At 37.3% G+C, this 24,526-nt stretch overlaps 1 protein-coding gene across 1 annotated transcript in view; it reads left to right on the plus strand.

Annotated features, from left to right (window-relative positions):
- Window positions 1-24,526, plus strand: part of LOC105155975 (pleckstrin homology (PH) domain-containing protein) — a 64,954-nt gene that overhangs the window by 32,888 nt on the left and 7,540 nt on the right. Inside the window, exons 34-54 of the mRNA XM_088877708.1 lie at window positions 1,851-1,951; window positions 8,279-8,568; window positions 8,746-8,830; window positions 8,912-9,250; window positions 9,484-9,843; window positions 9,928-10,417; window positions 11,654-11,817; window positions 12,545-12,701; window positions 12,875-13,144; window positions 15,714-15,911; window positions 16,755-16,797; window positions 17,846-17,967; window positions 18,117-18,575; window positions 19,324-20,094; window positions 20,196-20,269; window positions 20,368-20,713; window positions 20,784-20,882; window positions 20,951-21,106; window positions 21,719-21,900; window positions 23,039-23,548; window positions 24,300-24,477. Of these exons, the coding sequence (XP_088733834.1) occupies window positions 1,851-1,951; window positions 8,279-8,568; window positions 8,746-8,830; window positions 8,912-9,250; window positions 9,484-9,843; window positions 9,928-10,417; window positions 11,654-11,817; window positions 12,545-12,701; window positions 12,875-13,144; window positions 15,714-15,911; window positions 16,755-16,797; window positions 17,846-17,967; window positions 18,117-18,575; window positions 19,324-20,094; window positions 20,196-20,269; window positions 20,368-20,713; window positions 20,784-20,882; window positions 20,951-21,106; window positions 21,719-21,900; window positions 23,039-23,548; window positions 24,300-24,477 (5,394 nt within the window). The remainder of the gene's footprint in view (window positions 1-1,850; window positions 1,952-8,278; window positions 8,569-8,745; window positions 8,831-8,911; window positions 9,251-9,483; window positions 9,844-9,927; window positions 10,418-11,653; window positions 11,818-12,544; window positions 12,702-12,874; window positions 13,145-15,713; window positions 15,912-16,754; window positions 16,798-17,845; window positions 17,968-18,116; window positions 18,576-19,323; window positions 20,095-20,195; window positions 20,270-20,367; window positions 20,714-20,783; window positions 20,883-20,950; window positions 21,107-21,718; window positions 21,901-23,038; window positions 23,549-24,299; window positions 24,478-24,526) is intronic.

The raw sequence follows: 24,526 nt of genomic DNA on the forward strand, positions 1-24,526 counted from the left end.
TATGTATGTATGGACTCCATTGTTGTTCCTGCTATAGTCTATCGTACACTAATAACTCCTGCGGAGTCCTTCATTATATATCGAGATATACTGCATATAAGTAATAATCTTGTATGAAATACATATAGATATTTGTGTATGCATAAACCTATGTATGTGTAGACATGACATGTATAAACATCTAAATTAAGTAATAATCATGTTGTATTGTCAAAATAAAACATTGTGTTTAGATGTTTTCTCTTATACATACTAGTAAAGGCTTGTACCATTATTTAGAAAATGTGTTTCCATAAGAAATCCATTTATTAATTTATAGAATATCTCATCGAGAAATATTTTTATTCCATAAGAAATGATAACAATAAAGTTCAATTACTATAGGAGCTCAAATCATTATTGTTTGTGTGCGAAATACCTTTTAATTATTGAGATTATTAGCTTTCTTCATATATATTTTCTTTCAGTAGTTTCGTTGTTCCTTTGCAATGATAATTAAGTTAAAGGCCTTTGTCTTAGATTTGATCATAATCCAAATTTTACGTTCTCTCTCTTTTGACAGTTTCAAGGTTGGATGACAAATTTTCTCTACAGTGCGTTCCATATGTTATATGTTTGATATTTTTTTTTTACTATCCTAAAGCACTCTTGAAATTGACATATTGTAAGGATTACCAAATTTTTTTATATTTGCTCAATTTTCAATTTAACACATAAATTTCGCAAAACATACTTATGTGATCTAATGCATATTTATTTGAACTACTAACTAGTCACTGTCTATATATGAATTTAATTATATAATGATTACAATTACAAAGTCATGAGTTAAGTTAATGTACGTTTAATTTTTTGAATGGAGGAATTATCCATCATGCAATAACAACAACATTTTAGACATATTATAATCAACAATTTTATGTATGATGTAGTCCTCCAATTAACTGAACCGCTGAAGCCCTTATCTGTAATTTTCTTCTATTCCTTTCTTAATAAAAATACATTTAGCATAAGAATGATTATCACAGCTTTAGAACTAGTCAATGAGTTATTATTTTCACCCCCTTAAGATCCTATACAATTAGTTCTTAATTCATAAAATTCATGAATTGAAGTAATATGAACGTTCCTCTTGGAACATGAAGGAGGGTGGATGCTTGAATGCTTATAGTGAAATGTGGTTATTGACTTGTTGGCAACATGCATGTTAGGCTCTGTAGTGTATTCTGATACTTGAAGTAAATGGAAAGTTGCTAATAGTCTATCTAGTAAGTAATTTATATTACCTATCTCGTTCAATAAACATTATATCTATGAGATTTAGCAAACTTATTTATGATTGCATCTTTTATTCGCTTTGATATTTTCTAGGGTCTACTTTCTGCCTAAGAGTCAAGACCTGAACTTTTGGGTCATCATTCATGAGTAAAATGAGGATGTTCATGAGTTGGTTAAAAACGACACCAATTAAGGATAAATCATCTGAGAACCATTACTCGTAGTGATACTAATAACAAGCAGACACAGTGGGATTTCGATGGTTTAATTATGGAGGAGTTCATGGATAGGCTCATTGAAGGGTCCAGGGGTTGGATTTCAAATTGGTTTTTATGCCTATATGTAGGGATGGCCGAGGACCGAGGAACATACATCCTGTTGATGCCATATAAGTGCCAAGTTTTGCACGAACTTTCTGATATATTTAACCATCTTGGTAACATTTTGTTTGAGGAACTTGGGGATGATAATGATCGCCAGAATATTGAAGTTTAATACTCACTTTAGAAATGCATGAAATATTTCTGAGGCACTGTTGCTTACATATTTGTTCATTATATGTTATTGTGCAGGCTATTGGTCCTGAACTCACCTTCTACAATAAAGCAAGAAATGCAGGGCAACTTATGCTCTCTAACAAACTGTTGCATGCACAGATGGATGCATTCTGCAGGTCAACTTCTTACTGGTGCTTTTCCCTCATTTTATTTGCTTTGAGGTTCACATTAATTCACATGGAACCACTTGTCATGTCCACTTCCCGTGAAGTTTGGCACATGACACATGGTGTCCATTTGTGGATAATTAGAGGGAAGCTCTCCTCATTCCATTTCGGTCACATATTCTGTCAATTATATGGTCTCCCCTCTCCTGGATTTTGCTCATAATTGATGCCGAATAAAATACTCATCCCTGATTTTGACAAAAACCAAAATAAAGTTGTAGCTGTAGGAAGTAGGAAAAGAAAAGAGAACTTAGTATTTATTATTGATTATTCCACCTTTATATATGGTGATGGAATTAAGTAGTAAGGACAACTTAGTGGATAACAGATACTTATCCAAAACAAATAAGAAAAGCTATGCACAAATCCTAAATATTCCAACACTCCCCAAGATGGAGCAAATATATCAATCATGCCCAGCTTGTTACTTAAATATCGAACTTCTTTGCTGCCAAAGCTTGGTAAAAATATCTGGGAGTGCAGATTTTCTGACTCATGACAGCCTCACGAACAAAGTGACAATCGACCTCTATATGTTTTGTCCTCTCTTGGAAAATAGGATTACTGGCAATATGAATAGCTGACAATCAGTTCATAGGTACAGGGTCAGCAGTACATGAAACCCGGCTCTTTCAGCAGATTCTTTAACCACAGAACTTCACTAGTGGTTTGAACCATAGCCAAATATTCAGCCTTTCTTCTTGATGTAGCAACTGTAGTTTGTTCGTTACTACGCCACCAACATAGGTGCAATATCCAGAAGTAGATTTCCTATCATCCTTTGACCCAGCATAGTCTGCATCAGCATAAGCTTTTATCTTTGTGTCCATGTCGCTTGAATAATAACCCTTTACCAAGGGATGCCATTATATACTTCAAATTATTAGAGTAGCTTCCCAATGAATTGGCTTATCCATAAAATTGACTAACTAGGCCAACGACAATGGAGATATGAGTCCTAGTCACACTTAAGCAGATTAGCTTGCCAACAAGTCTTCTATACTTTGTCTTGTCTTCCAAATAATTACTGTCATCATTCCAGAAATCAGGATTAGAATCTATAGGAATGTCCACCGGTTTATTGCTGTTAGAATATTAGGATTTGTGAATATCCTTCTTATTTGTGCATTTCTTTTCTTATTAGTTTTGGATAGGTATCTTTGATTGTTATCCACTAAGTTGCAGTTATCACTTAGTTCCACCACTATATGTTTAGGTGGAACGATCGGTAATAAACACAACATTCTCTTTTCTTTTCCTATTCTGTACATGGTATAAGAGAACGTCCAAAAAAAAAAAGGAGAGAGAAATTATATACATGTACTTATTTATATATATTTCTTTTAGGAAAAGAATAGGAGAGACCTAAACCCTAAATTACCCAAACTCCCATCTGACCCCCCCCCCCCCCCCCCCGTGCCTCTGTTTGTGCCTCCGCCCCCTGGCGCCTCTGTTTGCGCTCTCGCCGTGAGCGCCGCCGTGAATTCGCCATTCTCCGGTAGGTCATGGCCTAAGTGCTCTATTCACCATTGTTGCTTTTTGTCTGTGCCCTCATGCCCTGCAGACTGAATATTTGTGATTGAGATGTTTCCCTAAGATCTGTTCTCTATTCCCTCTGTGTGTGTGTGTGTTTCTTCCATTTTTTTCCTAATGGCTACTGTTGGAGAAAAAAATGCTCTTGGCACTACTTGTTAAATTGAATGGTCTGGATAATGCAACTGAATTTATCAAACCACGCTCCAGGACTTTCTTTGAGACCATAAATAGTTTTCTTCAATTTCAATTTGCACAAGCTTTCTTCAATTTCAATTTGCACATTATATGCTGCTTCTCCCCCTGAGCAACATAACCAGGAGGTTGCTCCATGTAAACGGTTTCATTCAAGTCACAGTATAAGAAATCAATTTTTATGTCGGCCGATACATTGGCCAGTTGAGATTAGTTGTCAGGAAACGAATACACGAATGGAGTTACGGCGTGCAATAGGGAAAAATATTTCAAAATAATCTACCCGATATGTCCAAGTAAAACCCTTTGCAACCACGCGAGCTTTATTGTCACCCCAAAATTTGAGGGTAAATACCCATCAACAAGCAACAATGATGAGGTTAGGAGGTACGTCCACAAGCTCCTATGTCCCCGGGAATTGAGAGCAAACATCTACTTGTTCATTGCCATCTTCCACGCACCGGATTCCTGAAGTTTTTCACAATAAGAATGAGGAATAGAAACACATGATAGGGAGACAAAGAAAGCATGATAATAGGACTAAGATACTGATAGGAAAAGAGTGAGCCAAGGGATGAGCACTGCACGACCTTTTACCTTTGCGAAAAGCAATTGGAACAGATGTAGCGGATGGGGTGCGAGGAGCTGCAGTGACAGGAAGACCAGGTGGATCAGCAGACGTGGTAGTGCTTGAACGATTACGTCTGGGATACACCTGTAATGGTCATGTATATAGTTCTGTATGCTAAGGAATAGCATTGCCGAGACACGTAACGGAAGTGAGGTATTGAACGGCGGGGAAAGAGTTTGTTGAGTAATAAGCACTGGAATCAAAGAAGGTCACATTTGCAAAGGTGAAGGACTGATGAGGCTTAAGATAGTAACACCGATACCCTTTTTGTGCCAGTGAATACCCTAAAAATGTACATTTAGCAGAGTGAGGAGAATGTTTATCAAGATTAGGAGATTGTACATGGGCAAATCACATACACCCAAAGACCTGAGGAATTACCCGAAATAGGAGCTTACCACGGAAAAGAACAAGAATATGGAGCATCCCCACTGAGAACACGGGAAGGCATATGGTTAATAAGATAACAAGCAGTCCCCAATAGGACTTGGAAATATGCATATGTGCCATTATAGGTCGAGCAATATCAAGAAGATAGCAATGTTTGTGTTCCGTACATCGTTTTGTTGAGGGGTATATGGCCAAGAGATTTGATGTAAAATGCCATTGGAATCACTTAAGACTAAAACTACTTTTTAGACAAACTCAAGAGCATTATCAATACGAAATAAACGAATACTGACCGAAAATTGGGTTTTTATTTCGTTACAAAAGGAAGTTATGATAGTAGGGACATGAGATCTATCCTTGAGTAAATAGACCCACGTCGTTCCAGAGTAATCATCTGCAGAAGCAATAAAGTATGGAAACCACCAATAGACTCAATACGACATGGACCCACATATCAGAATGAACTAAACTAAAAGGAGAGGAACTACGTTTGTCAATACGAGGTGGAAAACTAGCATTGGTGCTTTCCCAGTTCACATGATTCACATTCTGAGCTAGTCGACTAAGTAGGTAAGATTTTCATTAGGGTAGGTAAGGACGGATGTCCAAGATGACTGACGAGGGGAAGAGGGGAGGCACGCACAGAAAGAGCACGAGCATCCACAAGTGTAGATGTGTTTAGAAAGTAAAGACAATGACCGCCAGCAGTCGTCCTGTGTGTTTGCAGATCCTGGAACACAGAATAAGAAGGAAATAATGTTATTGAGCAATTGTGTGGATTGGTAAGTTGACTAATGGAGAGTAGATTAACACGAAACTTTGGGCAAAGAGAACATTAGTGAGGGTAAAATGGTCTGTGTGGGATGAATGTACCAGAGCCAAATATAGTAGAGTATGATTCATGAGCTAAGCGAACGGGAGAGAGGTATGAGTAGATAGAGAGGAAAAATGAGATCGATTACCAGTGATGTGTGTAGTAGCACTTGAATCTAGCATCCAACACTCACCGTGTGATGCAACAAAGGCATCCGGAGAGGAAGCAGATGTGGTTGGGGCAGCTAAATTAGCCAAGGGCGATGGAGGAGCTGCTCATATTCCTCACAACTAAGGGTAACCAAGTGTGATTCATGTGTAGAAGGTTCCGGAGCTGCTCATTCTGGTTTGCCATATTTGAGCCATCATTTTTCTGCTATATGATTTATTTGACCACAATTAGTGCACTAGCGAGAGTTGGTAGAAGTATTGGAGCCTCGGCCACGACCACCACGGACTCGGGAAGAGCCGCGACCCCTACAACGAAATGCCATGGGCGAGGACTCGGTGGTTGTTCCAAATGAAGATTCAGAAGAACTAGTAGCAACATGGAGGACACGATGTAGGGACATAGTCACTAGCTAGGAGATGATCATGAACGAATTTCAGATTTTTGTCAAGGCCACACAAGAACTTGGCCACCCCAAAATTTTCCACTGAGCTCTGAGCATCACAACTCAACCGGTGATATAACACAATCTCATCAGGTGTCCCCTTTAGTGTGGCGGAGATAGTCGGGAGCTGTACGACCATCTTGTTTGAAGGAGCAAAGTCTCATACATTTCAAAAACACGTGACATGTTCTTGTCATGAGAATACATATCATATAACGCATCCCACATTACCTTAGCAGAAGTTGGAAACATAACATTTGCACCAATAGATTCCGCCATACTATTTAGAAGCCACGTCATGACTCATTAATCAGCGAGGTGGGTGGAGAAGTCAATATGCGTTTCAGTTTATTTTGATAGCCTAGAAACAACCTAAAGGCTTGGGGCTAAAGGATATATTTCTGACCATTCAATTTAGCAGTGGTGTCAAGAGCACCTTTTTGGTCGACAGTAGCCATTAGCAAAAACGGAAGACACATGCTCACGGGCAGAGGGTATAGAGAACAAATCTTAGGGTAACATCTCACTCCTAAATAATCAAATTGTGGAGCATTAGGGAAGAGAAAAAAACAATTAAAAATAAAGCACATAGGCTATCACTTACCGGAGAACGGCGGACTGGCGATGCGACAGGTCTGATCGCTGTGGCAGCGCTCAATTGGGGGGGGGGGGCAGACAAAGGTGCGTGTGGCTGGGACGGCTGCGCGAGAAGCAGTGTTGGGGTGCAAAAAATGGCGGGGCGGGTGGAGAAGGATAGCAGTGGATGCCCAACGACCTGCGGCGGAGCAGATGCGGTTTTGGGTAATTAGGATTTAGGTCTCTCTCTCTTTTTTTTATCCTTTTTTAGAAGATATATATATATATATATATACAAGTATTATATATATATAATTTCTTTGTCACTTCTTTGCTTGAACCTGCTCTTATACCATGTCGAAAGTAGGAAAGGAAACGAAAACGTAATATTTATTCGTGATTATTCCATCTCTATGTATAGTGGTGGAATTAAGTGATAACTACAACTTAGTGGATAACAGTCAAAGATAGCTATCCAAAACATATAAGAAAAGATATGCACAAATCCTAAATATTCTAACAGTAGCAATTCTCAACAACACAATTTCATGACAAATAAATTGATGCAAAACCTGAAGCGACATAAACACTTAACTTTGTATTCATTACTGAAACTGTAAATGCTAGAAGTCCTATGCAGACTGAAAGCTGCATATCATGCACTACCAATCATAAACTTTTATCATATTTTCACTGAGCATAACATAAACTCGGGAATCGTGAAAATTATAATTGAACTCTTGTTGTGATGAATACATGCCGAAAGGCAAAGTATAATTTTGTCTATGAGCAAAAAATCAAAGGTAATGCCGTGTTATGCTATTGATTTTAGCTACAGAATGAATTGTAGAAATCATATAATTGAAAATATCAAAAAGAAGTTTGTAGAAAATTTGAAATAAATGATGAAAATGATACTTTAAAACAAGCATCTCTTCTCCATTGCAGTTTAGGGTAGATACAGACAATTGCTTTAATACTGGCATCATTGGCAGCATGAAAATATTTTTCCTTATAGAGATCATCTTGGCTCTTCCAAGTTGTGTATATCGATCTCAACCAAATGAACCCATGAAGTTGCTGTACACTAGAGTTTTAGAGCCTCCTGTTGGTACCAATAGAGAATGGACTAATTTGCACCCTGCCAATCTGTTGATTGAGTCAATTGCCTTCACCTCTTCTCAGCCTTTTATATGGTTCAGTCGGACTGTTTTAACTGCAGATTTACATGAAGCAAGGTCCTTGCGACATTCAAAAAATTGCTAGTTCGATTCAAGAAGACACTGTGAGGGTCTTCTTGATGAATCCTGTTTGTTTATATGATTAGTATGAGTTATCCCTTTCATGGAGATTAGTATCATATGTAGATTTTCCATCACTTGATACTGTGGTCCGGATAGTGTACGTGTAATTGCATTGTGTACATACAACATTGTAAAAGGATCATGATGACATTGGGATATAGATTTGTTGTTGTATGCACGCTATTCTGATGAAACAATATTCTATTTTATTTTTGTGCAGGCTTGTGTTGAATGGGGATACTGTTGAAATGAGTGCTGAAGCTCATGGTTTAACCATGGAGAGTAATGGAATCACAATTTTGGAGCCTTTTGATGCATCTATAAAGATCTCTAATGCTTCTGGGAAAACTAGCATACAGATGGTTGCCTCTGACATATTCATGAATTTTACATTCAGCATCTTCAGACTATTCCTGGCTGTTGAAGAGGATATTTTGTCATTTTTAAGAACAACATCAAAGAAATCAACTGTTCTGTGCTCTGAGTTTGATAGAGTTGGGATGATAAAAAGTAATTTATGATATAATTGGTGCTTGATTCTCTTTGTTGTTTTGATTTTGATATTCACGTACGGCCCGTGCGCACACACACTCACATATATATATATATATATTGTATGGATATAATATATAATATATAAATATGTGGAAATATCTGCAGCGATGACAATCCTATCTTTTTCTGCAGATCCTGTCAGTGACCAAGTATATGCATTTTGGAGACCTCGTGCACCAACTGGTTTTGCTGTCCTCGGTGACTATCTGACACCGACGTTAGTAAATTTTATTTTCCTTCACCTTTCCAATTCTTAAAATTTGGCAAGCAATGCCAATAATTTTTAATCATTTGGCAGTGACAAGCCACCAACAAGAGGTGTAATTGCTGTTAATACTAGCTTAATACGAGTGAAGAGACCAAAATCTTTCACTCTGGTTTGGTCTCCTTCTTCAAATGATGTCCTTTGGGCTGAAGGTGTTGATGGCTCTGAGTTGACTTCGGATAAAGGTAGATCCGAGGGGGGGACAATGTGCTCGATTTGGTTCCCTGAAGCCCCAAAAGGGTACGTAGCGCTGGGTTGTGTGGCTTCTCCAGGAAATGCACAGCCTCCAATTTCCTCAGTTTTCTGTGTCTTGGCATCTTTAGTTTCTCCCTGTGGCCTCAGAGATTGTATCAGTATTGGATCAGGCTCTCGGTATGGAAATCTTTTTTGAGTTCTTTATATGCTTATTTGTTCATCAAATTTCTTAAATCAAATTATGAACCCCTATGGTTTTACTTATAACATGGTTGTAGCTCTTACACACTCCAAGACATACCTTTCTTGACCCTAGAGATCGTCTGAAATGAAATAACAAATTGCACGACCTTTTGCAAGCATAGTTGTCCATATATACTTGCTTGATGCAGTCTATCTTCTGATTATAGATGTCCCAACTTGGCATTTTGGCGGGTTGATAATGCCGCTGGAGCGTTCCTTCCTGCTGATCCTGCCACTTTGAGTCTGACTCAGAGAGCATATGAGTTGCGTCATTTGTTTTTTGGGTTTTCGGAAATTTCTCCTGAAAAATTGAAGAGCTCAGAGAATGAAGCCTCTGCTTCTATTGGCGATGACACTGTCCAATCGGAGAGGTCATCAACTCTAAATTCCAGACAGAGGTTTGAAGCTGTTGCTACCTTTCGGTTAATCTGGTGGAATCAAGGTTCTGGATCAAGAAAGAAGTTATCCATCTGGCGTCCGGTAGTCCCTGAAGGAATGGTATATTTTGGTGATATTGCAATTCAAGGGTAAGAAATTGTGTAATATTGGTTTACCTAATCTCACTATCTCTTTCATGGTGTAGTATGCTTAAGTTTTTACTTGGTTTTCAGGTATGAACCTCCAAATGCTTGCATTGTGCTTCAAGATTCAGAAGGATCTGATCTGTATAAAGCCCCTTCAGATTTTCAGCTTATTGGACATATTAAAAAACAAAGAAAAACGGATAGTATATCCTTCTGGATGCCCCAAGCTCCCCCAGGTTTCGTTACATTAGGCTGTGTTGCTTGTAAAGGCACGCCTAAGCAATCTGATTTCAGCTCCTTCAGGTGCATTCGGGCTGATATGATCTCAACAGATCAGTTTTTGGATGAGAGTATATGGGACACATCCGACACCAAGTTCACAAAAGAGCCATTTAGTATATGGACAGTTGGTAATGAATTGGGAACCTTCATTGTTTGGAGTGGTTTCAAGAAACCTCCTAAGAGGTTTGCTTTGAAGCTCATTGGTCCAGACATATCAAGTGGTTCAGATGATACTGTGATTGATACAGAAATAAGAACCTTCTCCGCAGCTCTTTTTGATGATTATGGTGGCCTGGTAATCTTTGGTCTTGTTTGTTATCAATTTATTTTGAAAAGTCCTTTATCCTTTGGATACTTACGGGTATAACTTATTGTTGGTGAGGATAATCTTGAGATCAGTATAGGCATGCCACTTTCACATATTTTATAGCCACTAATACAATTATTAGAGATATTAAATATCAAATAATTCTTCTCGTATCTATCAGTTTAAACTTAGTATAAACTTAATGAGGTGATCATTCAATATGGTAAGAGGTCTTAAGTTCAAACTCACCGGCATTCCTTTATGAAAAAAGAGTTTCATCTGCTAGACTACATGAAAAGAATACCGTCTACATGCAAGGTGGATGCTAGAGATATTAAATATTAAATGGTTCTCTATTCTGACAATTTGAATGATGTGATCATTTAATACTCATTATGACTTGATTGATGAAAACACCTACGAAGGCGTTTGGTTGGTTGAATTTCTTATTGACTTGACATCATTGAACTAGGTGAAATCCATTTTACTAGGATGAGCCCTTGATCTTTGCATCAAATCACATGACAATCTTTCATTTTCAACTTAGCTCCATATAAAGTGCTGTGTGGTTCATGGAGTGTTGTGATGATTAGCCATAAAGTCTTCAGGTAAAGAATCATTTGGAAGGAGATTCTTATTTTCTTTTGAGATATTTTTTCTATTATACAATGCGCTTAATTTTTCACTTGTCTTGTCCTAGATATTGGTTCCGGTTACCTTTAATCTTAAGAGATCCTCCTTTAGATGGGGTTCAGTGTAGGGGTGGGGATCCAGAAACCCTCCCAATTCAGGGTGGGGATCGGAAACCCGGCCAAGCCCAGTTCAGTGAGACATGGTATTGTAAACATAGTTGAGATTATAACCAGAACTTTTTTGCAGTTCCAGCTAAATATTTACATGGGGTGATTTCTAATCCTTCCTTAATGAACATATAAAGGGACTGAAATGCTACTGTAGCTGATTGATTTTCCACTTGTGTTCACTGATGCAATGCAAATTGATGCTTGTTTGGAATAAGAATTACCTTACTAACTGTAAATGATTATTTGGTTGACCAATACATAAATGCATGCAGTACTTGTGTTTTTACAAAATTTTTTGCATATACATGCTTGTGCATTCATATATATTTTTGTAAAATCACACGGTTATAAACAGAGACACGTGTAATCTTTATCTACAGAGTAGTTTTCTTTCTCTGACTATTGCCGTTGCCTACTGTAGATGGTTCCACTATGTAATGTATCATTGAGTGGTGTAGGATTCAGCTTGCGTGGAAGACCTGATTGCTTGAATTCCAGCATGATGTTCTCTTTAGCTGCTAGGTCATACAATGATAAATATGAGTCATGGGAGCCTCTTATTGAACCAGTTGAAGGATCATTGAGGTATGAAGTTAAATCATTTTGAATCCTTCCCAGGTTTTTGGCCACTAAATCAAGTTTGAGCATGGCTTTTCAAATGATTGGCACATTGAATCCTTATAACTTGGAGGAAATGTTTGTAATTGCCTTTCGCCATCACATTATGTATTTGAGTTGTTTTGCTTCGCTTAGTGGTGCCAACTTATCAGTAGCTGGGCTTCTGGATAATACTATTGCTCCAAATGTCATCTTCATCACATCCGTGATCTATGACTTGCTTCTTGCTGCTTTAGTGTTCATGTTCGGCCTTTTTGGACACATATCAGTAGAATTTTGATCTCTTACTCTTGCATTTTATCTCTGTTTTTGTTGTTTATTCAGGTAATATACTTTCAAGAAATATTTTGCTATCTTCTATATGGTTAACCTCATTTAATATCTTTGAGACATATTTTGGTGCCCTTTCATCATGAAAATCTATTACTAATTTCTGTGGAGACCATTGGATGTGGACATGACCATTCAGAGTTTACTTCAGTAGTAATAGATGGACTCAAAGGTGGAAACATAGTCCGTAGATAACATTCACAAGTCTAAACTGAACTTACTAGATTGGTGCACTGTGATTTTGTCAGCTACTTAGCATTTGCCCAAACGTTATTTAATGGCTAATCTAAGTTGCTGGAGAAACTCAGTAAATTGCATATGTGTTTTCGTGCTTATCCTCTGAAGAGTTGTTTCCTGTATATAGGTACCAAAGTAGTCCTACTGCTCCTGGTGTAGCTTCTCAGCTACGAATTACTTCTACTAGAGATCTGAATTTGAATATGTCTGTTTCCAATGCCAATATGATTTTACAAGCCTATGCAAGCTGGAATAATCTCAACCATGTCCAAGAATCATGTGAGGTAAACTTAGTTTCTCTGGATTGAGACTTAAACTTTTTTGTTGTCTGATATTTCTGTTGATAGGGCTTATATTAATTGGTGGAAAATGGGAATAGCCATTCTACATTGGACAGAGGGAGATATCTATCATGAGAATATGCCTCTACTGACTGGTTTTTTACTTTTGTCAACAGGAAGCAAGTTCTCCGAATATTGATGGCAGATGGATGGCTACTGTTCATCAAAGAAAAAATTACTACATTGTTCCCCAGAATAAACTTGGGAAGGACATTTTTATCAGGGCTTCTGAATTAAAAGGACTTCCCAGTATAATCAGAATGCCAGCAGGAGATAGGAAGACTCTAAAAATGCCGGTTCCAGACAACATGCTGGATTCTCATCTGAAAGGAGGTCTTCTTAAGAAACTCCCAGTGATGTTAACTATTATAGTAGCTGAAGCAGAGGTGTGTTCACTAAAAGTCTTTCCTTTTCAAGCAACTTATTACTTTCTTCTTTTTTTTTTGGGAGTCCTCCAATAACTTAAATCAGGTTGAACAATTTTTGGAACTCATGAATGGCTCTAACTCTTGATCACGAAACAAGATGGATTTGTCTCACATCCTGTGCTAGCCTTATAGCAGTTGGATTGATATATGTTGATTATACAACTAGTTTAACTGAAACATCTCCATTGGCATAAATAGATGAGTGGTTGTTAATTACGGATTGTAGCCCTTCACCGTATTGATACAATTGTTGTTCTAGGTCCCAGGAAATAAAGTTGGCTTTAGTACAAGGTCATTAGATGAAGATATTAACAATCAGATGCACTTAGTAGCATGTTCCAATTTTTTGTGAGGTGGTTGTTCAGCATGGCAGCTTGTTATGAATTATGATTCAACTGCATGTTTATATAGAAGGAGGCCCATCAATTAAGCTTTGTTCACATCCATTCTCATCCTCTAGTTAATTTGTTGCAAGATACTTTGGAGTTTGCCAACAAGAAATAGTATTCTTGATCTTTTGGGTAATTGTACATTTTGTATGGAACTTGATGTGATACAATGTTGTCTCCTTATAATTACCATTTGACATTCTTTCCCTTTTTTGATGAATGTACATAAAATGTCAGTGGCAGCTAAACCCCTAATCCTGACATGAATATTCCGCTAAGAAGCCTCATCTGGTAGTATCGCCACTTGGAGCCTTCGTCATTCTTTCTATGTATATATGTTTATCTACCACAATCATGAATGTTGCCGCCATAAGTGCATGAACAGCCATATTACATAACCGAAAAAAAAAGGAAAAGAAAATGGTTGCGACCTTTTTTTGAAGTGTCTAGTGCCTTTCTAATCATTGAAGCCGCTCGTTGTATCACCGACAGATAGGAAGAAGTTGAACATTGAAACTCTACTTTTTAGTTTTCTGATGTCAACATGAAATAATGACAAATGTTAGAACGAACAAATGCATGGTTAGGGTATAGTGGATGATATAAGTTCATATGAAGGTTGCTAGAAATCCATCTTGAACAATAAAGTACCTGATGGGACTCAAATTGATAATTTTTATTTTGGTCACACAAAATTAGTAACTTAACTCGAGTGCTGTAATGAAAAGGAAATTCAACTTATGATGCTAAAAACAATAGAAGAAAGGAAGTTGCATTAGATAATATCAATATTTATCCTTTATCGCATTCAAGATTGAAATGTGGCAATAACCATGATAAACTTGTTTCAGTAACATGTTGGAGCAAGCTCCAGTTAACAGTAATAATTTCATGAATATCTACTCTCTTGAATTACTTTAATGAACAGCTATATATGCACTATCACAAGAACTTTTACAGGGCAATGCTTTACTTTGGAAACGTAATGGTTGTAGCTTATATAGGTTTCTACACTCTTAAAGGTTGAGTAACCCATCCTGGTTAATGGCGTCCAACATATGTGACTAGGTATAAGCATAGATTTGCTTGTGTTTGCATAGTTTGGGGCCATAATATTGGCGTAATATTGGTTGGTGTTATTCCTTATGGGTCATGTATATCGTAATAGCATTGGGAAATACGAGAGAAATACACAAGAGTATATTTCAAACATCTAAAAATTCAGTAAACTTGTAGAGAAGTAAATATAATAGAAACAACTGCTTATCGGCAGACTAAAATTCCTATTGAATCATATGATCATGAAAGTTAGATATGTCAAGCTTAAATTTGTAATAGGGAAGAGTTTTGATCAGTGATTACACCAATGAACATTCATTCTAGATGTAGTAATTCTAGATAGAGTGATGCATCCATTAAATACCAAAGGCCATTGTTTCAAAGAAGTGTACACTGCATTGTTGGAACATAACGTTTGAGACCATCCTATATTTTTTAATATTATAGCTTAATGTGTTTATTTCAGCCAACAGCATCAAGCTATTTCCGAATATAAAATAATATTATTGGATGTTACTTCTCGAAGTATAATCAGTATTGTCAATTTCTCTCATTAGCGATGGCTGATCTAGACTTGTATTAGCCCAGACATATGGCGCTAATAATTTTTGGCTTAAGGGCTATGGTCAATAAATTGATATTTGTATTATGGGTTAGGGGATGATTTGATCAGCACAGTTTAATGTAGTCTAGACTGACGCCAGAGAAGACAAATGGAAAACCTCATGAAAGAGAGTGATGACAAGAATGGAAAAGACTTGGAAAGGGTGATATTAGATTTAGAATTTCCAGATGATAATCCTGGCCCTGCTTGTTTGTAACTGTGTTTTCGGACCAGTTTTATATTATTTTCCAAATATTTTTCTACTGATGCCCCTAAAAAATTATAATTTCATAAAAACCCCATAAAATTGCAGCAATGCCTATCCACTGTGGCCTTCTTGAATATCAGTTTTCCACTAGCGAGCTAGTTTTAACATTAGTGGTGTTGTGAAAGCTTTGTGCACAAAACTACTTTTGCATATTCATCGTATCTTTGATTGTTTCTCATCCTGTATGTCATCTGCTTAAATGTACAGCTTCCCAAGCTTGAAGGCTTCTCCTCGCAGCAATACAGTGTTGGAGTCCGTGTCTATGAAGATCAGAATCACCCTAGTCAATCATACCTACACCAACAAAGTGCACGAACCTGTGGGTCTGGGTCAGATGGCTCCGAATCTTCCGATGTTGAATTTGTGAAGTGGAATGAAGTATTTTTTTTCAAAGTTGATTCAATGGTTCGTTCATAAATTAGCTTTTTAAATACCAAATTTATTCACACATGCTGCAAAGCTTTTGCAAATGTCAGATGGGCCTTTTTAGTTGATTTGAATTTATGAAGATATTTGTCTGCATATATACACGATCACATATAGCTTGTGCATGTGAAAATGTATTATCTTGGGATTTTCTTGTTTTTCTTCTTCCCTTTTAATTTTGGCTTTATAGCCTGCTTTATTTTCTTATTCCTGAATGCCTCTGTTGCATCTATTTAGGTTTATGTTCTACGCTCTAGTTTGGGTAAAGATCCACCCAATCATGATTCTTTAGTTGTTCTTTTGGCCATCTCTTATAGTTCAGATGCTTTTCATTGTATGCTTAGCTGCATCAGTGCGTCAGTACACTGCAAATTAGCATGCAACTTTTCCCTAAATAGAATCTACTTGACTCTGTTTGGTCAAAATCAGCGCTTCTCCACTGTAAAGCTTTCACTACGAATGTCTTCAAGGCTAAAAAATATATAAATGCTTATATAACAATCCAAATCATTAGGTCTCTGTACCTGCGAATATCTCATTTGATCAAATTTGATATGATAATGTTGGTTTTATAACTCATTGTTCTTAACTATATTTGAGAGTAGTGACCAAAGCTACTATGTTGTGCATACTGCAGCCAATTCACCTATTTGCATTGTTATGTTTATACTTCAAACATTAGCTCCTGTCTGGCATAGCAGTTTTGTAAGATTTCTGTACATAATTTTCCTTTTCTTTGTCAATTCTTTATCCATTCAGGTAACTATGAACTTATTCACATTCAATTCTCATATTACTTCCTTTTTCATCCGATGTTCACAGGACTGCTGCATGCTGGAATTCACTGTAAATGAGATGGGGATAGGTAATTTTTTATATTCATGCATTCTGTGAGCATGGCACAAACCATGGGCAGTTAGATGTCTATTTTTGAAGCTGATAACATAATATTGATGTTGCTTCATGTCATACTCTATGCTTAGTCTCATGAAGAGTACATTGGTAGCAAAATGGCTAGTGGCTTGATTATGATAGTACATAGGAAAAGAATAAAAGTCCAATTCAGTTCTCCCAGTAATTTCTTTAGTCAGTACATCTCTAACAGTTTGTGTCGTATCCCTGTATTCAGCTTTCATCACTGGATCTAGTCGGTGTAGTTTCCTTCACATTATTGCCAAGTCACAGGATTTCCTCCAACATAGCTGCATTAACTAGTAGATTTTATGTGATCTATCCAACACGATGTGTAGGATGTGCAGAGAGTTGCAGAACAATGTTACCAAACCCAGACACAGGGGATAGGAACCATAATAAGACAAAAAGGTGAAAGGAATTAAGTCGCGACATGTATGAACATGCGATTAGAACACTCACCATAAGAAGTGGCAAAAGCACCTAAACTTGGAGACACAACTGGAATAGTGAAGTTGGCAGCAAAATGTTGCATTAGACCAAGCGCAGAAGGCACCGCAGCACTGAAAACTGCATTGGCCCATTTTGGAATGCTGAACTTTACCAAACATTTACTAAAGAAACTTCTCTTTTGTCTGCCAAAGTATAAAAGTAACTTCTTTTTCGTCTGCCGAAGTTTAAAACAAACTTCTTTTTCGTCTGCCAAAGTTTAAAACAAACTTCTCTTTCATCTGCAAAAATTTAAAAGAAACTTCTTTCTGCCTTCTATATTGTTCTTTTTCTCTAATTTCCTTACCTGACAAATAGAACCATGCCATCCTAATGGAGTAGGATTACGAATGTAAGATTTCATAGTCATATTCAGAACATATATCGACCCAAAGTTTGATTCGTGTTTGTGTTTTCTACTGAGTTCCTATTTTGTTGCGCTTAGGGAAGTAAGTTTTGTATACAAATTGAAAATGGAGTCTCCAAGAAAACGTTTCTCCTTTCCTTTGCAGGTGAGCCTGTTGGCTACTGTTGTTCTTCTTTGAAACAGCTGACTGGATTTCAAGGCAACACTGACTCTAATAATTATCAAAATGAATTTATTTGGATAGATTTGTGCTCTCGTGAAACCAAGGTGAATCTCTCTCTCTCTCTCATGCACACATACACAGACTAGTTTTATTTGAAATTCTGTAGCCTTTATTGGTTAGTGTGTCTAGTACTAGAGACCTGAAATAGAGTGTCTTTTGTAATACTCTCACCTTCATGATCCTTTTACTGCAGCTGGATGCCAGATGCAGAAGTCTTGGTCGAATCAAATGTGCAGTGCTCCTGCCTCCTAGATCTGAAACCGAACATTTTGAGGAATTATTTAATGGATACAGAAGATCTGGTTCAATTCAGATTAGTCCGACTGAGGATGGACCATGGACCACTCTGAGGTTAAACTATGGCGCACCTGCTGCTTGTTGGCGATTAGGCAATGATGTAGTTGCAAGTGAAGTGAGTGTAAATGATGGGAACAGATATGTCAACCTCAGATCTTTGGTATCAGTTCGTAATAACACTGACTTTACTCTAGAGTTATGCCTCAAGCATAAGGCTGCAAATGGAGTTGCAGAGTCAATAAGTGGTGAGAGAAAGGAGGCTAAGTATGAAGAAAGTTTTGCAACAGATGAGCATTTTGAATCTCAGAAATATGATAGCACTCTTGGTTGGGTCTCAAGTACTAACTTTGAGGGGGTAAGTCGATGAGCAGAAAAATGTGTTCTTGATGCTGCCTAATCAATACGTAAGAAACAAATAGAGTTCATATCTCCTTTAAATGAACAATATTATAAAACAAATTGCATCCTTGTTTTCTCTTTACAGTGAACATAACTGCTCTAAAGATATATTGAGGAGTTTATCCCTATTAGCCTCTATCCTTTTGAGTCAGCTAGAAATACATCGCGTTTTCATAAATGATATCCAAATGGATCCTAAAAGGATATTTTGTCTTTCTCTGGTGTGGAGCAAAAAACGTTTACAGTGATAGCAAGTGGTTGCTTAAAGTTATCTCTAAGTAAAAACAGAGATTTTAGATGTTCGTCTCCAATATGGTATTTGAAACATGCCATATGTATGTCTGTGTGTGTATATATGTATATTTTTTACACATACAATATGGAGACATAGGGAGAGAGAAATAGAAGAAGCAGAGGTTGACATTTAAATTGTTCCTTACCAGTTTTGTACGTTAAAAGTCTTCAATTTGTTGTATGGTATTCAAAATGGTTGATTGTTGAAACAGGTGCAGTTTCAGTTCATACATTATGATTTTTGCTAATTATATTTGGCTTTTCTCCTTTTTGTTTGAAAATATCTGACCTCTTGCCACTGTAGTTAAAGAAGAATGGAAACTTGTTGTCAGGTTTAGTTTCTGATAAATGTTTAATATTGACTGGATATGGGGAACTGATCAACTATTAACTATATTTGTCATCTACAGAGAGCATCTGCGCTTGATTTGCCTGCAGGCTGGGAATGGCTTGATGAATGGCATGTAGATAATTCTGTCAAGAGACCTGATGGATGGGTTTATGCTCCAGATTCTGAAAGTTTAAAGTGGCCAGAATCTTACAATTCATTGAAATATGTAAACTATGCAAGGCAAAGGAGGTGGATTAGGAACAGGAAACGAGCGGCTGAGGATTTTAAATCAGAGATAATTGTTGGGCCCCTAAAACCTGGAGAAACTATACCTCTTCCTTTGCCTTGCCTATCTCAGTCAGCCTTGTATGTGTTGCACTTGAAACCCTTAAATGTGGAGGCTGCTAATCAATATTCATGGAGTTCTGTGATGGATGTGTCTGCTCGGTCACATCAGGCGGAGAGGTCAACAGAAATTTCAGAAATTTGTGTTTCTACTCTCACAGAGACAGAGAAGCTCTTATATTGTTCTGAAATAAGTGGAAGCTCATCAAGTAATTTGCATGCTATGTGGTTCTGTTTGAGCACTCAATCAACTGAAATTGCAAAGGACATTCATTTTAATCCAATTCAGGATTGGACAATTGTGGTTAAGTCTCCTGTATCAATCACCAATTATCTCCCTCTTGTGGCTGAAATTTCTCTTCTTGAGATGCAAGCAAGCGGTCATTTTCTTGCCTGCTATAGAGGGGTATTGGGTCCGGGTGAGACTGTCAAGGTGTACAATGCTGACATAAGAAACCCATTGTACTTCTCTTTGCTTCCCCAAAAAGGATGGCTGCCACAACACGTCAGTCTGTGTGGACTTTCCTATGTCTTCTTTTAGAACCTCTTATTTTTTCCTCTGTCTGACTTTTTCTATTGTGCTTGTTTTTGAATATTCTGTTCTAGGAGGCCGTTCCCCTATCTGATTCTAACAATTCACCATCGAAGACAATAAACTTAAGAAGTTCAGTTTCTGGAAGGTTATAGTTGTAATACTAGATTATACATTTATGCTTTCTCTATGCCAAGGAAGCATTTTCAGTTTGGTTGGTTAAGACCTCAGCATCTTTGTTTGCAGGATTGTTCAAATCATTCTTGAGCAAAACTATACCAATGAAAGGCCTCTGCAGCCGAAAATTGTCAAAGTCTTTTCCCCATTTTGGTTTGGAATTGCTAGATGCCCACCACTTAGTTTCAGGCTTGTTGATGTAAATGCTAGAAGATCAAAGAAGAATCCACTTTCTCTTCAGACAAAGAAAGTGAAAGAAGTCGTCCTTGAGGAGATTACTGAGGAGGAGATACATGAGGGTTACACAATTGCATCTGCATTGAATTTCAACTCTCTCGGTCTATCTGCATCTATAGGCCAATCTGGAGGAGAGCAGTTTGGGCCTGTTAAAGATCTTTCCCCACTTGGGGCCATGGTAAATAGCACCTTTTTGACATCCTGATGTATGTTAAGGTTTATGCTCATCTTGATTTCTGAATTTCTAGGATGGCTCACTGGATCTTTTTGCTTATAATGCTGACGGCAATTGTATGCAACTCTTTGTATCTTCAAAACCTTGCCCCTACCAATCTGTGCCAACAAAGGTAATTATATCCTTGGTTATAATTCATTTGTGTGTTATTGTATTAACTTATACTTGCCCTTTTGTCAGGTAATATGTGTTCGACCATTTATTACTTTTACAAACAGAGTTGGTCAAAATATGTTTCTGAAGTTCAGCAGTGAAGATGAACCTAAGATTTTATGGGTGTCTGATTCAAGAGTCTCCTTTATACACCATAAAACAGATGGACCAACTGAAATTCAGGTGAGTTCCACAGCTTTTCCTCTTTTCAGTGAATTTTGTCAGATCAAGCTGTTCATAAAGATGCAACTTTTTTGTTTTGTTGCATTTGCCTTTGGACATGATATATGTAAAGGAAAATGGTGCTTCTGTAAGTTCCAATGGTCAAATATTATTTTAACTTATCCTTGTGAAAATTTGCATTACAACTAGAATGCATGTATATGTGGCTACGTTAATTGAGATGATAAGTCTTGTCTGCATAGTAGGTTTTTATTTTGCCTCTATGGTCCAACTTTGTATGTTCCAGATATTTAGAGACAACAATAGCCACATTTAGATGTCATGAATGGTACTGGGTGCCATTTGCACATATCCTGGGAGTAAAGGGTTCACTACTGTCTTAACACAGGTAAAGAAGGCATTCTTTTGAATTGCACTTAAATAATGTGGAGGATGGGGTGTCAATATATACGAGCGTTGGGGAATAATCAGAAAAAAAAAAAAAAAAAAACTGGGAGAGTTGGTTTTAATATTCTACATATGTCTTGTTCTTGTATGAGTCATTTTGTTTCATTATGCATGCCCCCCTTTACTTGTGGAGCACATCACTCTTATTGTGCTGTGATTGTATAGGTACGAATGCATGATTCGGATTGGTCATTTCCTATTCAAATAGTGAAGGAGGATACTGTTACTTTGGTGCTGAAGAAACATGATGGTACAAGGAGATTCTTACGAATGGAAATTCGAGGATATGAGGAAGGATCCCGTTTTATAGTCGTATTCCGCCTTGGATCAGCCAATGGTCCTATTAGGTACTCTTTCCTAGATATTCTATGTCTGCTAGTTTAACTACTTCTAGTGTATTTTTAATCAGGGTAACAAGGATTTCAGCAAAGTTAGAAACAACTATATTATCACATTTCCACAATTTTCGGTACTAGTTGGATTGCACCTGGGTATTGGGTTTAAGAAATGTCACTGATTCGCAATTGTAATGGTAATTACGTCCAAGAATATTCTGAAAGATCAAGAATGAAAAGGAAAATAAGCTCCCTATGCATGGACCAAGAAGAAAAAATTGTAAGGGAGGACGCGCCGAAGTCCTCATTATCATGTACCCAGACTCACAAGAATTCTATTCTCAGTGGCCAAAATGAGAATTTTTCCGAGCCAAGCCAATACATTTTACAAACAATGAACATTATCTGTTATGTTAGTAGGTTTCATTCTTCTGCTCTGCTTCTTCCTGCCTTTACCAGTTTCCAAGCATCATATTTCAGCTTTAGCAGTGTTCTCCAATTCCAAGAACAATTAACTGGACCACAAGAAACGGACTGTTCAGACTGTTCCCCAGCTTCATCTCTGGTTAGCAGAGTTGAGCCTATTTTTTCCAGGCTAGTTTGCTAATATTCCTTGGAATTGCGTTCAGGGGTTTTTCTAATATTCTTCTAAATATCATCATGTGTTCTCCCTATTTATTGGTGTCAGCAGCAGAGAGTTGCTGAAGTAATAGTATCTTTTGGACTAATTTTTATCCCTCTAATTTAAATGGATAAAGTTTTCAGAATTGCCCTTTGGCGAATATATATAAATCTTTCCAGTAGTTAGCAATCTAGTAAAACCAATGCCTTGGTATTTATCAGTTGCCAAATTTTTAGTTGGTATGCTCAAGGAAACTCAGCTGAAATTTCGAAACCTTTTCACTTTTTCTCCATTTTCTTTTTATTGTCTGAAAGCTCAGACATTCTAATGCTCCCTTTCGGGATGAATAGACTTAGCCTACAATTAAGATAAGGACAGAGCCTAAAGCTTCTATAAATGCAGATACACCCAAGACATCAAAATCATTGGCCCATGGATGATAAAGATCATCAATGTTTCGCATTTCTCTGGATACTATATCTTTTTCTTGTGTTATAGTTCTGATCGATTATGAATGTGGTTCAACAGGATTGAGAACAGAACAAGAAACTGTACAGTAAGATTTCGCCAAACTGGATTTGGTGAAGATGCTTGGATTCAGTTACAGCCACTTTCAACAGCAAAATTTTCTTGGGAGGATCCATATGGCCAAAAAGTTATTGATACTGAGTTCTATAGTGGCAATGACACTGGGGTCCTCAAATTTGATTTGGACAAAGCTAGGTTCTCATCTATTGGTGACAACTCTGGTTTGTTTCTCCATATTGAAAATATAGGTGATATTAAGGTTGTTAAGTTTGTGAACATATATGCACTACTTTCAACTCCAAAAGAAGGAAGTGGATCTCTAGTGCTGGGCGGAAATTCTCATATCCCGGGTAAGATGCCAGAGCAAGGATCTCCATTAGAGCTTATAGTAGAGTTGGGTGTGGTTGGTATTTCTGTTGTGGACCACAGACCAAGAGAGTTGGTCTACTTATACATGGAGAAATTCTTCATATCATATTTGACTGGCTATGATGGTGGGACTACAAGCAGGTAGCAGTCTCTTCTTACATTTGCTTTTGTTAACTATATAGTCTCCTGAAAGGTGTTATCCTGCTTCAAGAACTTCAGTATGAAAATTTTAGCTTTACGTGATAGCATATGTATGTTTTAATCAGCACTATCACTTTGATCATATCCAACCTATTCATACACACTTTAGTCCCTTTCTTATTGTGTCTGGTTCAGTTCAAAGTAAGTTAGACTAGAAAAACATGGGGAAAGAGTGTGGTTCGGCCACTTGGCTTACATCCATAGACAACAGTCCTAAAGATCCATATTTTCTTATTTTGGATTATGTGGGACCCCTCTATTTATAGGTCAGGTTCCAGCATGTGAAAATTATTGTTGAAAGAAATTATTCCTTTCAAATTATAAGAAACCAAATTATGAACTATTCATTAAGTGCATAATCACAAATTACACGGTTTCTTAACCATTTCCATTCGCCACTGTTGGTTCATTATTTTCTGAAAAAATTTATGTTGTGTGCTCATCAAATTACATAAACATTTCTTGTAGTGTCCAGTTTGCCTCTGATCTCAACTCTTTTGTCGGCAGCATAGTGAATGATATCTGCTTATGAATGGCATGCCTCATTTCTTTCCTTAGCCAAATGTTTAGTCACATTTTTCTCTGTCATGTGCAGCAGATTTGTGATCCTGATCCAATTATATGCATAAACAATACCTTGAGTGCTTCTATGTTGACTGGTTATACATTGCTTTGCTTTTTCCTTCACCAGGTTCAAACTTATTCTCGGTTACATCCAGCTAGACAATCAGCTCCCCCTGACAGTAATGCCTGTACTTCTAGCACCGGAACAGACTCCCGATGTGCATCATCCAGTGTTCAAGATGACTGTAACAGTACGCAATGAAAACCTTGATGGTCTCCAGATTTACCCTTATGTTTATATTCGGGTAATGTCCTGAAGATATTTCAGTACTGAGCTGAAGTAATTTCTGAGTA

Source organism: Sesamum indicum, linkage group LG2, assembly GCF_026168435.1.
Source record: "Sesamum indicum cultivar Baizhima isolate 11 linkage group LG2, ASM2616843v1, whole genome shotgun sequence".
NCBI lineage: Eukaryota > Viridiplantae > Streptophyta > Magnoliopsida > Lamiales > Pedaliaceae > Sesamum > Sesamum indicum.